Source organism: Typopeltis vanoorti, chromosome 21, assembly GCF_054136105.1.
Source record: "Typopeltis vanoorti isolate ZY-2024b chromosome 21, IOZ_Tvanoo_1.0, whole genome shotgun sequence".
Taxonomy (NCBI): Eukaryota; Metazoa; Arthropoda; class Arachnida; order Uropygi; family Thelyphonidae; genus Typopeltis; species Typopeltis vanoorti.
This window is the reverse complement of record NC_143569.1, coordinates 40,400,148-40,412,906: the sequence shown is the minus strand read 5'-3', so window position 1 is coordinate 40,412,906 and position 12,759 is coordinate 40,400,148. Positions and strand designations below refer to the sequence as shown.

Below are 12,759 nucleotides of genomic sequence, written 5' to 3'. Positions count from 1 at the left end.
AATAATTGATGTTCCATGGTAGAGCATGAGGACAGTTTTTGGTTATAACAGAAAAACGTAATCAACATATAACAGCAGGTCAGCTTGCAAGTCGGCCCCATTCAAGCACAGGTATGTGGATATCGCAACAAACTGTGGAAAGACGCCTGCAACAAGTAGGCCCATATATCCAAAGGCTTTGTCCATTTATCCACAGCTCATCATAGAGGATGTTTTCAGTGGTGTTGTATCCATAAATATTGGGCAAGACACCAATGGGCTAATGCACTCTTTACAGTTGAGAGTCATTTTAGTTTTTCCTCCGATTCTAAATGAGACTTGATCTGGTATGAAAATAGTACCGTTTACTATCGCAAGGATGTTCTTGAAAGGGATAGATACAGCGGTGCTGGGGTCATGGTGTAGGGAGGCATTATGCTTAACAGATGCACCGAGGTACAAGTGCAGGAAAAAGTGACTATGGCAGGTGATTGATATTGCAATGAAGTTCTTCAACATCTTGTTTGATTGTTCTGTAGTGCTGTTAGCAAAGAATTCATTTTTATAGATGACAATGCCATACCACCTCGTACACAAGCAATAGAAATACTTCTGGAGACAGGATATTAATCGAATCGAGTAGCCAGCATGCTCCCCAAATCTCAACTCCATAGAACATATTTGAGACACAATAGAGAGACATTGCTTCTTGAAAGTCTCCTCTGAAAACAAATAAGGCTTTATCCTTGCTCTGAAGGAGGAGTTGGCCAGTTTGCTTCAAGAACTCCTGAAACGCTTGGTGCTAAGAATGGTACGATGTTGTGAGAGTAGCATCACAGTTCTGGGAGGACATTCCATAACGAAATATCTCTCCACATAGTTTTCTATAAACACTGTGCATTAATTCTGTAGCCATGTCCTTAGGAAATTTGTAACTTTTGCCAAAAAGGTATTATGATTTGTACAAAATTTATAACACTTTTTTTTGTGTAATTTATTAGTGTGCTTGCAATAAATTTATGTCCACATTTGGCTGCAGTCATGAAAATGTTTTCATATACAAGTAAAAATGTAGTTTGTTCTTAGCTTTTGGATACCAGTATATTTAAAAACCAATTATTATCTTTTTAACTCACCTGTACCAGATCATATATTGAGTACATATGTGGCTCATTTATTATATGCTGTGGTTCCTTATTCAGTTCCTCCTCTAATCTGAAGGGGAAAAAGAATATTGCTAATCATTTAAACTCTAACAAAACGTATTTAGAAAATTACATAAAAAAATAAAAAAACATAAAACATGAGTTAACAAAAATGATGAGAGGAATATTTTTTTGTGCTAATTCAATACGTGAAATTGTGTAACCTGCTGTATCTTAGGTAGTGTGAATGGACAGAAAGTTGAGGGTAAAAAAACTTGTTAACATTGTTAACATATATTTTGAAGTGCTGCAGAAAGAGAACTCTCCACTCACCCTAATGAGCATTAATAGAGAGAAATGGATGAAAAGAAAGAAAAATTTATTAGAGTTTAGAGTTGAATTGTGAATGAGTGCTGAAACTCAAATAAGTATCTTAGCAGACTTAGAGGAGTGGGAATTCAACTGAACAGTGATAATGGAAATATATGTAAAAAAAAAAGGAACCCAATGGAAGCAGAAATCTGTGTGAAGAAGTGGAATGAATTTGTGAGAGACAGGTTATTAATCATAAACCTAACTGTTCTTGTCTCTATTAAGTATTATTATTATTATTTTATGGCATCTCCATGGAGACCAGAGACTCATCGTGAGAGATTCAGATTAACCATTAAACACGGAAATCCTATCATACCTCTCCTTGAATCCATTCACCATCAGCGAACTCACAACCAAAACCGGCAATCCATTCACTCACTCATCACTCTCCACATAAAAAATCTGGTCTGCACCTCTATTAACCACACTCTTACACAACTTCCACGTATGGTACCTAGTTCTCTATTTGTCATATATTGAAAAATTTCACTTGCATCAATTTTATAAAACCTCTTTAATATCTTGAAAGTTTCTATCATGTCCCCCTCTTTTCCAGCTACCAACTAAACTTCGTAACCCACAAACCTTCAACCCATCCTCATAGGGAGTATTCCACAGACCTATCACCATCTTGGTCACTTGTCTCTGAATACTCTCTACCTTTAGTGACCGAGTGACTTTAGGGTCACTCAGTGAGAATGAAGAAAGATCTTGTAGATCACTCAGAATGTTTGAAGAGGTATCCATGCACTTAAACATACCTCAATAAAGGTTGACACTGGTCTGGGTAGCAGCCCTTCCCATAATGCATAGCATTATACATGTTCATAAGGACATGTGCCTTGCATTATGGGATACTACTGCAATTGATGTGAAGTAATTAGCCTCTATATACAAGTAGCCCGGTTGTGAAGTTACTTCACGTGTAAATTTTGTTTGCTTACACTTGGATAAAGGATCAAACCAAGAAAATAATTTCTTGACATCTTTAATTTATAGTATAACCAAGTGAAAAAACTTTCAACACACGCACGCACGCACGCACGCACGCACGCACGCACGCACGCGTATACTTTGTTAGTAAGATGTCTAATAAAGAAAACATCACAGTGCAACAGAATTTGGAACTTACATCAGCCTTTGCTTTCAACACCATTCTATTGTTCTGTCAGGTTTTTAGCACAATTTTTAAAGACTATCTATCTTAAATTAACAATATGTACAGAAATATATTCATAAATACACCAAATACAATAAATCCACTGAAAATCATAATAATAAACTAAAAATATATGCTAATTAATCTAAGAAAATACTAAAAAAATCACCTATTTATCAGAAACTTGAAATAAACTGTCTCCCACTCAAAATAGCTTCAAACCATAATAATAATAATTATTATTATTATAGTTTAAGACTATTATTTTAGAGTATTTAAGACTATTTCTAATCCCTTACTGAGGGATTAGAAATAGGTAAGTGCAGCTGATTCTCACTATTGAATGACTGTTATAACAAACTTATGCCATTCTCCTCTCAGTAACTTAATGGACCATTTGTTTAATTGGTTTAATATGCTGCCATTACTAGGTTTCTCCATCAGTTTGTACTATAGGTTGCATCTGATATAAAGTGTACATCCAGCTGTCTTAGGTCTTTTGTTATTACACCCAGCCATCATGCCTGAGGTCTTTCTAAGAGACTTTGATTGAAAAATTTATTTGTAAATACTTATTTGATTAACTGATTATAGACAATACACACCCCTAAGAGCCAAAACATTATGATCACCTACATAATATGATGTTGGTCCTCCACATGCTGCCAAAACAGCTCTTATCTGGCAAGACATTGACACTACAAGATTTCTAAAGGATTCTTGTGATATCTGGTATCAACATGTAACCAGCAAATCCTTTAACTCTTGTAAGTTAAATGGCTGAGCTGCCGTAGAGCGATGTGTTGTTCCAACACAAACTGCAGATGAATTGGATCGATGTCTGGGGAACTTGGAGGCCAGGGCAATACCTGGAAATCTTCCTCATGTTTTGCAAATCATTCTCATACAATCCAGGCAGTGTGGCAAGGCACATTATCTTGCTGAAAGGCACAACCAGAGGGGAAATGCTGTTGCCATGAACAGATGTATCTGGTCTGCAATGATGTTTACGAGGACTGATCGATAAGCCCGTGCAAAGTCTCAGAGATGGCGCCACAAGTATGTATCGGGGTTATTTTTAGTTGCTGGCAACTGTTGGAGGATCACACACTAAGATCTATTACTCTATGTTTGGCATTCATTTGAATCAATCAAGTACCGTGATTTGCGAAAAATGGATGAGAAAGAATTTCGTGTCGTGATTAAACATTACTTTTTGAAAGGCAAAATGGCTCAGGAAACCAAAGCAAAGCTTGATAAACATTATGGTGAGTCTGCACCTTCGTTAGAATGATTTATAAGTGGTTTAGTAACTTTCGAAGTGGCCATATGAGCACAAGTGATGCTGAACTTCTGGACGCCCTGTTGAGGTCACTACTCCAGAAATTATTGAAAAAAAAACCCATGATATGGTGATGGATGATAGAAGAGTGAAGCTGGGTGAAATAGTAAAGGAATTTTTGCATCATTTTGTAACAGTGGACGAAACATGGATTCATCACGACCAGCCTGAGACCAAGGAACAGTCGAAACAATGGGTTGCAAGCGAGGAATCTGCACCAAAGAAAGCGAAAACCATTTCTTTAGCAGAAAAGGTTATGGCCACCGTCTTCTGGGATACTCGTGGCATAATCTTCATAGATGTCTTGGAAAAGGGCAAAACAATTACCGGAGTGTATTATGTATATAATACACTCCGGTATTATATACATTTTATGTCTTTGCTGGTTCGTTTAAATAATGAAATAAAGGAAAAAATAACCACATTTGGCAAAAAAGAAGATTCTTTTTCACCACAACAACAACGCACCTGCTCACTCTTCTGCAATTGCGACCACAAAATTATTCGATTTACGCTACGAAGTCCTTTCACATCCCCCCCCTCTCTCTCCCCAGATTTGGCTCCCTCGGACTACTATCTGTTTCCAAACAAGAAAAAATGGCTGGCAGGAAAGAGATTTTCATCAAACGATGAGGTGATTGTCGAAACAACTGCCTATTTTGAAGAGTTGGACAAATCACACTATATGGACGGGATCAAAAAACTCGAGCATCGTTGGACTAAATGTATAGAACTCAAAGGAGACTATGTTGAAAAATAAAAAATGTTTGTCCCGAAAAAATTATGTTTTCTTCATTTTTGCATGGACTTATCGAACAACCTTCATAGGTACATGGTAGATGCCATAGTTTCCTGCACATGAATGATTGGACCCAAGATTTCCCCAACAGAACATTGCCCAAAGCATCACACTGCCACTACTGGCTTGTTTTCATCTCACAGTGAATCCTGGTGCCAACACTTCCCCAGATAAACGATGCACAAGTATCTGGCTGTTCACATGGTGCAACAGGAAACAAGATATGTTGGACCAGCTGACCTTCCAGTTAAGTAAAGTCCAGTTTTGATTCTTGCATGCCCATTCGAGGCACTTTCAACAGTGAATCGAGGTTAGTATGGGTACTTGGAGCAGCCTGCAGCCCCACTATCCATTATACCATTTCATGACCTGCATATGCAGTGCCATTTCCTTGCAGTTACTTCCATTTGTATAAAGATGTGTGGTCATAATGTTTTGGTTCTTCAGTGTATATAAAACTGGATTAATGAGAACTGTAATTTTTCCAAAAAGCATGGGTTTGTTAAGAGACAGTTATATTTTAGAAACCTAATTACATTTTATAACAGGGAAACAACTGTGTTAGACTTAGAAAACGCTTACAAGATAATTTTCTAGATTTTGCAAAAGCAATTAATAATGCTATATCACATCCTGCTGAAATTGAGAGAAATGGTAATGGGTAGCCAAATAGCTTGAATAAAAGATGGCTGGGTCATACTGTAGAAGTGAGCAAGTTGTGCATGAGAGAATAATGTGTTGAAGGAAGGTGACAATCAGTATACCACAAGGCTCAGTTCTGACATTTCTTAATTTATATATCAAAACTATAACTTCAATCTTAGACTATGCATTAATTTATATATATCTGAGGTCAGAGGATATATTCAATTATTTTATTTTAGCATATAAACTAATTCAAGAACTTCCTATTATGAAATATAGTAGGAAGTAGAGATGAAGCAGTGGTACTGCCATTGTACATAACATGAATCAGACCACAGCTGGATTTATGTGTACAAGTCTTGTCACCTAGATATCTGGGTGATAAGAAAACATTAAAGAATGTGGATACAAGTGACTATGACTTCTAAGAACTTTGAATGTTGAGTATGATTAGAATATGTTTTGCAAAAGCATGGCAAACAAGAGAAGTGCTATAATAGATATAAAATGGTGAAAGGACTCAAGCAAATGTAATAGAAATGCTACTCGGCTGTGGGAAAACAAAAGGTCATCTTTGGAAGCTGTAATAAAGGTCAAATTAATGAGGAAATGAAAAGCAAACTTTTGCACTGAGTGTTGAATACAATATGTTGAATGCAGTATAATGCAATGATCGATAAGTATAAACTCATTCGCCAATAATGGTGTTCATGGCCAGTATGAAATGTCTATGGAAAGTCTGGCCTCCATCTATGAATCATGTTCCCCACAGAGACTTGGAAATTATGTCAATTATACTAAATTACAAGTAACACAGATTACATAAACAAAATGAACATAATGAAATAATGCAAATGTAAACTGAGGAATTCTATAAAAAAGCTAGTTTTAAAATTTATTTTGGATATAGAGGAAAATCTCGCTTAACACGATTAATTAATTCATCAATTAATACGCAATAAGTGAAATCGTGTTAAGCAAATACAATAAACAATAGGAATAATCATTATTCATTAATCAGTTAAAGTAAATTTGGAAAAAAATTTGCAGTATAAGCTATATTAGAGAATAAAATCATCAAAGTTAATAAAAATCAATTGCTAAAATTTTTATTTTTGTAAACATTTGATTGAGCTACTTTTTTACAAAAAATTTAAGTAAAAACGGTTGAATCGTGCTCAACTTTTTCATCATGTGATATTTTCGATAGCTGGCGATCGCTTTATCAAGATTTTTGGCAGACTTCGAAGCTTCATTTCATATAAGGATCAGCAACAAACAATTTCCTTAGCATACTCAATGTGATTGAAAACTACCTCAAGTTCTTTTGCAGTTAGCTTCTTAGTTGTAACATTCTCTTCTTCTTCATATGCACACTGTTCTTCTAGTTGAAGGAGATCATTCTCGTTTAACTATTCTGAATGGGACTCGAGCAAGTTTCTCACTTCTTCGTTATTTAGTTCATTAAATGCAAGTTCTTTTCCAATTGTGCTAATTTCTTCTAATTTCTGGATTTTATGCACAATAAACTAATATAGGCTTGAGTTTACAGTAGCCTTCTGCATTGCCTCCATTTAATAAAAGCAAAAGACGATCTTTAGATACTTTGTATCTTGGTTGAGATGCTTCAGTTTTAGTTAGGAAAGTTTTTGTTGGCATATGCTTCCCAAAGAGACCAGTTTCGTTGACGTTGAATATTTGATGATCATCATAATCACCCTCCTGAATTATCCTTTGCAATTCTTCAGGAAATTGGCCACAGAATCTTTATCAGAATAGAGATTCCCCAGTTATTCTTATGTTATGCAGTCCAGCTAGATTTTTAAAATGGTCAAACCATCCTAAACTCACAGTAAAGCTTTCACATTCCTCTGGAAATTTGATCTCTTTCAATGAGGTAAAAATATTGAGAGCTTTTGCCTGAATATTCCCTGTACTAAGAGATATTATTTTTTTGGTTATAATCCTCAATCCAGAGTGATAGAAGAAGCTCCATCTCAAGAATTAAATAGCTTCTATTTCGGATGATATGCATGCATAAAGAAGCAGTAGCAACTCTTCCTTGATATTTGTATTCTTTGCTCTTATTTACTATAGCAGTCAAAACTGTAGAAATGCTGTATCCCAGGTCTCGCACAATCATTGTATTACTAGCACTACTTTCATGTCTCTTAATGACTTCCAGCGTTTTTGCTCGATGCAGATTTGTGGCAAAAAATTTCCCGTAACATAAAAAAATTGTGTTAAATGATTAGTCACTCGCTTAAAGTGGGAAATAGTAGCATTTCACTCAATCGTGCATATCGAATTCGCGTTAAGTGAGGTTTTCCTGTATTCATTTTTAAAACTGCAAATTTGTATGCTTAGCTATTCTTGGAGGTACACTAAGGAATTTAATTCCAGTAAGAGACAAGCTTAAGGGTCAAAGCTGTAAAACTGGGAGGAGACCTCCACATAGCCTTTAAAGGAATGCGGAGAACCGACCAGGGCTTCTGACCTAATGTCCAATCCTCACCTTCTGGTGGTGCACCCTGTTGGATATCCACCTGGATACTGAACGAACGACGATGGGCTGGCAATATGAGATTTAGCAGACCAAATTGTATTCCTATTGGCTTAAACCAAAATAAAAAATGATGGTACAACATGACAAAATTTCATGCTGGCTGGGGCGTCGCCCAGTTAAACAAGGCCCCCAGTTGTTTTCGCCAGGGAACCAGGGCGAACAGCGAAAAGTCAGCTACTGGAACAAATCTGAAAACAAACCCCAACTCAACATCACCAGAGTTAAAGATCAGTACTATCAACAAAAGAAGCTTGAATGGTGGTGATTGCAAGTTAAAACCTCTCTTAATTTATTGCTCCGAAAATCCAAGAGCTCTAAAAAAAATCTAAAGCTGGCTTGCCAGTGATTTGGAAGTCAAATTGAAAAGCTTGGGTGACAGCTTCTATTTTAGAAGACTGGTTTGGTCACCACTTCATATCTGAAGTTGAACGTTATTGCCAGTTTAAAAAAATTCTGTTTAAAGTTATGCTCATTATTGATAATGCACCTAGTCATCCTCCTGCAACTTTAATTGATTTTGATCCACGTGTAAAAGTTGTTTTCTTGCCTCCAAATACAACCAGCTTACTTCAACTGATGGACCAAGGAGTTATTAAAACATTCAAAGCATACTACACACGGCATTCGTTTGCAAGTCTGAATGAAGCTATGAGGCAAAATGAGCAACTGTCTGTTAAAGAGATTTGGAAACAGTTTAATGTTTTAGATTCTGTAAGGATTATCAGATTCTTGGGGTGAAATTTCCCAAAAACCTTGAATGGTGTCCGGGAAAAAACTTTGTCTATCCTTTTTTAAATGCGAAACAGAAATGTTGCCAGAAACTGATCAAGTTGCTGAGGCAATAGAAGTTGTCAACCTTGCCAGACATTTAGATTTAGAAGTTGACAGTGAAGATGTCAGTGAGCTGTTAGACTCACATAAAAAGGAGTTTATAATTGACGAGCTCATAGAGATGCATGAGCAAAACACTACTGAAGAGACCGAAACCTCAGATCCAGTTCTACCAGAAAAGTACATGACAATTGCAAAATTAACAAGTCTCAGCTTAATTAAGAAAGGTTTACAGATTTTGGAGAACATAAATTCTAACAAGGAATGAATTGTAGCCACAAGGCAAGGAAAAAAAAAAATCATTGGCTTGCTATGAAGAAATTTTGTGTGACAAGAAAAAGACATTATGCCAACAGACAAATCTATTAGATTTTATGAAACCATCGACATCGAAATAACTTTCTTTTTTAATGTACAAAAAACTACAATTATGATTATATAGTATTTCTTAAAAAAATATACATGTTTTTGTAAACCTTTGGTGCCAATTAACTAATTTAACTAATATTTTGTACGTTTGTATATATAAATTACATGCAAAATTAAGCCCCGAGTTACGCGCTTTTTGTCGGTCAATATTTTTTCGATGGGCAATACCATTATGGACGGTAATGCTATTGCCCATCGCGCAAGAATTGTTCAGCAGTGGTTCAAATTTTAGTTCTTCAAATGTATGGGATATGCTAAAAAAACAGATCCGGATGCAAAGTCCTCTTCCGTCAATCATGAGCCAGTTAAAGGACTATCTGGTGAACACCTGGTAAGATGTAGATGCAATTCAACACTTTGTGGAATCTATGTCAGTCTGCATATGCACTGTAATTCGGGCTAAAGGAGGTCCAATATGGTATTAAATAAAAGTTTCTAATTCAGTGGCCGTTTCTTTGAATGCATGAGGTATTTGATAATGCCCTGTACATGAGTAATATTTGAATTGTGATGTGCTGCTGGAATAATCTCTTTAAATTTTTTAGCGCTTTCATAATGCAGTTCGGAAAGCGATTGGACATATGCTCGTCGACTGGAAAAGACCTCAGTTCGATTCTTATGTGGAGATGAATCTTTATATTATTAGCTTTTATTCTTTTCAATTGAAGGTGAGTTAGCTATATCATAGGGAGGGAAATGTTTTTCCTGCTTGTAATCTCGGACTTTGTTCGTCTCATAAACTAGGCACAACAAGTTTTTGATAACTATTCTGCATTGTTGCTGATACGGTGCAGACAGCTGACTGTATAGCATGGATTTTAAATTATGTAGATATCGGATCACGTAGTGTACTACTCTCACAATGGATCCTCAGGCACAATTGAGATGTCATGTATCAATAACAATATTACCTGTCCTTAATATTATCTCAGATGGATGACATCATATCTCAAAATGCCATACCAAAGACATTCGTTTTCATTCTTGTCTAGATAACTTTCAATATGCGGACTATACTGTATTTAAATTCTAAGTTTCACTGCATATGTCATTACAGGTAGGACATATTAGTCTAACTCTTTCGTCTTCACACTAATTAGAATATTGCCTCTGAAGACATCTCTCATTTTCCTAAACACCATCCTAATTAGATGGATTATACTTTTTTATTTCTTGTTTTTCATCTTTGATTTTCTGTTTCATCCAGATAAACACACGTCATTTGTGATGGATCTGTATTCTCAATTTTAGTTTATTCTCACTTGTTGATTTTGATATAGGATCCTTCCATCTCCCAGTGGTCTACCAAGTTTTCTTTTTGTGCCTGGATACCAGTCTATTATTCTTTAAATCCAACTATTGTCTTTCATGTGTGTCCTCCTCACCTGTGTTTGTTATTATGGAAAGTTTCTACCCTCTTTAAATCCACCTTTTTTGCTTATTTCAGTGCTTTCTCTATGATCTTTCTTGCTTATATTGCACACTCTTCTTTCTATTCCCTTTGTGTTTTTATCAAAGGTTGCTTTTTTTGTTGTTGTTGTGTTACATGTCTCATTGCTGTAGATCATTGCCTGGAATGTCCACGCGGTTAGCCTAGTGGCTGTGTGCTTAGCAACCATATGACTGGGGAAGAAGCGTTCCCAGGAGACGAATCTATTAGATTTTATGAAACCATCGACATCAAAATAACTTTTTTTTTATGTACAAAAAACTATAATTATGATTATATTTCTTAAAAAATATAGGTGTTTTGGTAAATCTTTGGTCCCAATTAACTAATATTTTGTATGTTTGTATATATAAATTACATGCAAAATTATACCCCGAGTTACGCGAATTCAACTTAGGCACTTTTTGTTGGTCCCACCTACCACGTAACTTTGGGGTTTTACTGTAGACAACAGAATCAACAAAGTAGGAAGTCAATTGAATAAATTCATATGGAATAAAAGAGAAATTAGTTGGAACACTAAATTAGCTGTATACAAGACAGTGTTCAAACCAGTTTTAACTTATGGATCTGAGAGCTGGGTCAGAAGTAAAACACTTGACCAAAGACTAGAGACCGCAGATATGAGAGTCCTGAGAAAGATTAGAGGCATGAACAGATGGCATCAATGGCAATATCATATTAAAAAAGAGAATATTATGAAAGAACTTAACATTGTCAGCATCCAGGAATGCGTTAGCAGAGCTAATCTCAGGTGGTATGGTCACTTAAACAGAATGGGTGAGGAAAGATTAGCAAAACAAGTGTTCGCTGCCAGGTTGGCAGGAAAACGACCCAGAGGAAGACCAAGATATAGGTGGATTGATACGGTACAAAGTGCCTTAGATAATAGAAATATAAGATCTGGTAATGTTGGAGTCTTGACAAGTAACAGACTGATTTGGAGGAGAATTGTAGATAGGAAGTTAGTAATGATGTAAATTTTTCATGTAGCACTATCATATTCTGCACTCCTTGAAGGTACATGGCAGGAATTCGATGATGACATATCCCCCCCCCTTTCCAGTGATAAATTTTTTAAACCCTGAAATTTGTGATTATTGAGCTGATGATCAGCATATAACACAGCATATAGAACTGCATATAACAAAAATAAGTAATGTCATTTTGGTGGGCACAGAAAATAAGTCTGCAGGTCAATTCACTGTATGTGAGTTGCTGAAGCCAATGTCTGCACAGCAGTACACAAAAAAAAAGATATGGTAATCTACTGTTTATTCGACCTTCAAAACCATGACCGTTGAATTATCTGGCCCTTGCATGTCAAACAACTTCTCTGTATTTCAATTATCTGAACTTACTGTTCTGATAACTGAAGGGATGGATAAATGGTGGATTATTGTATATCAGATATAAGACACTCATAAGCTTATAACAACAAGCATAATGGCACTGAGGTTATTCGTATTTCTAATTTATTCATTTTAATTTGACCCAATAATTTAACCCGATATTTTCTTAAATTAATTTTTAATGGATATGGTAAAGTTCAGTCTTAAGTAAGTGTAAACTAAGGCAACTCCAATACCAAAAGGCTGTATTCTCATAAGTTCTCTGGTCAATTTCAACCTTTTTAAAGTTCCAAATCATATATTTGGCATAGAACAAAGATGCCTTTATATCTTTTATTTCTATTACTTCATTATTGTTATTCAAATAAAAGAACTTTTTCTTTTTTTCATAAACATTATCAATAGGAAAAAAAAAAAAAATCACACAAAAAAATATAAATTGAGGTTTTTCAAAATCCAATTTGAAATGATGTTGGATATTAAATCTAACATTATTTCAAAGCCGAATACAGAAACTATAAAAGTTTCGTGCGAAAATTGACCAGAGAGCTTGAGGGAATACACTGCCGGCATATTACGAGTTGACCTAGCTGAACCTAGGAAAAGTGCAAACACTAAAAGCACCCGTACGTTGCTTCTATTGGTCCATTTTAATAGGTTTCACTAGTCTGACAGCTGTTTCAAATT

General features: G+C 35.6%; 1 protein-coding gene across 2 annotated transcripts in view; it reads right to left on the bottom strand.

Annotated features, from left to right (window-relative positions):
- Positions 1-12,759, bottom strand: part of Rubicon (run domain Beclin-1-interacting and cysteine-rich domain-containing protein rubicon) — a 357,235-nt gene that overhangs the window by 84,278 nt on the left and 260,198 nt on the right. For both annotated transcript variants that reach the window (XM_090410954.1, XM_090410955.1), the window contains exon 18: positions 1,116-1,194. In XM_090410954.1, coding sequence (XP_090267080.1) covers positions 1,116-1,194 — 79 coding nt within the window. The remainder of the gene's footprint in view (positions 1-1,115; positions 1,195-12,759) is intronic.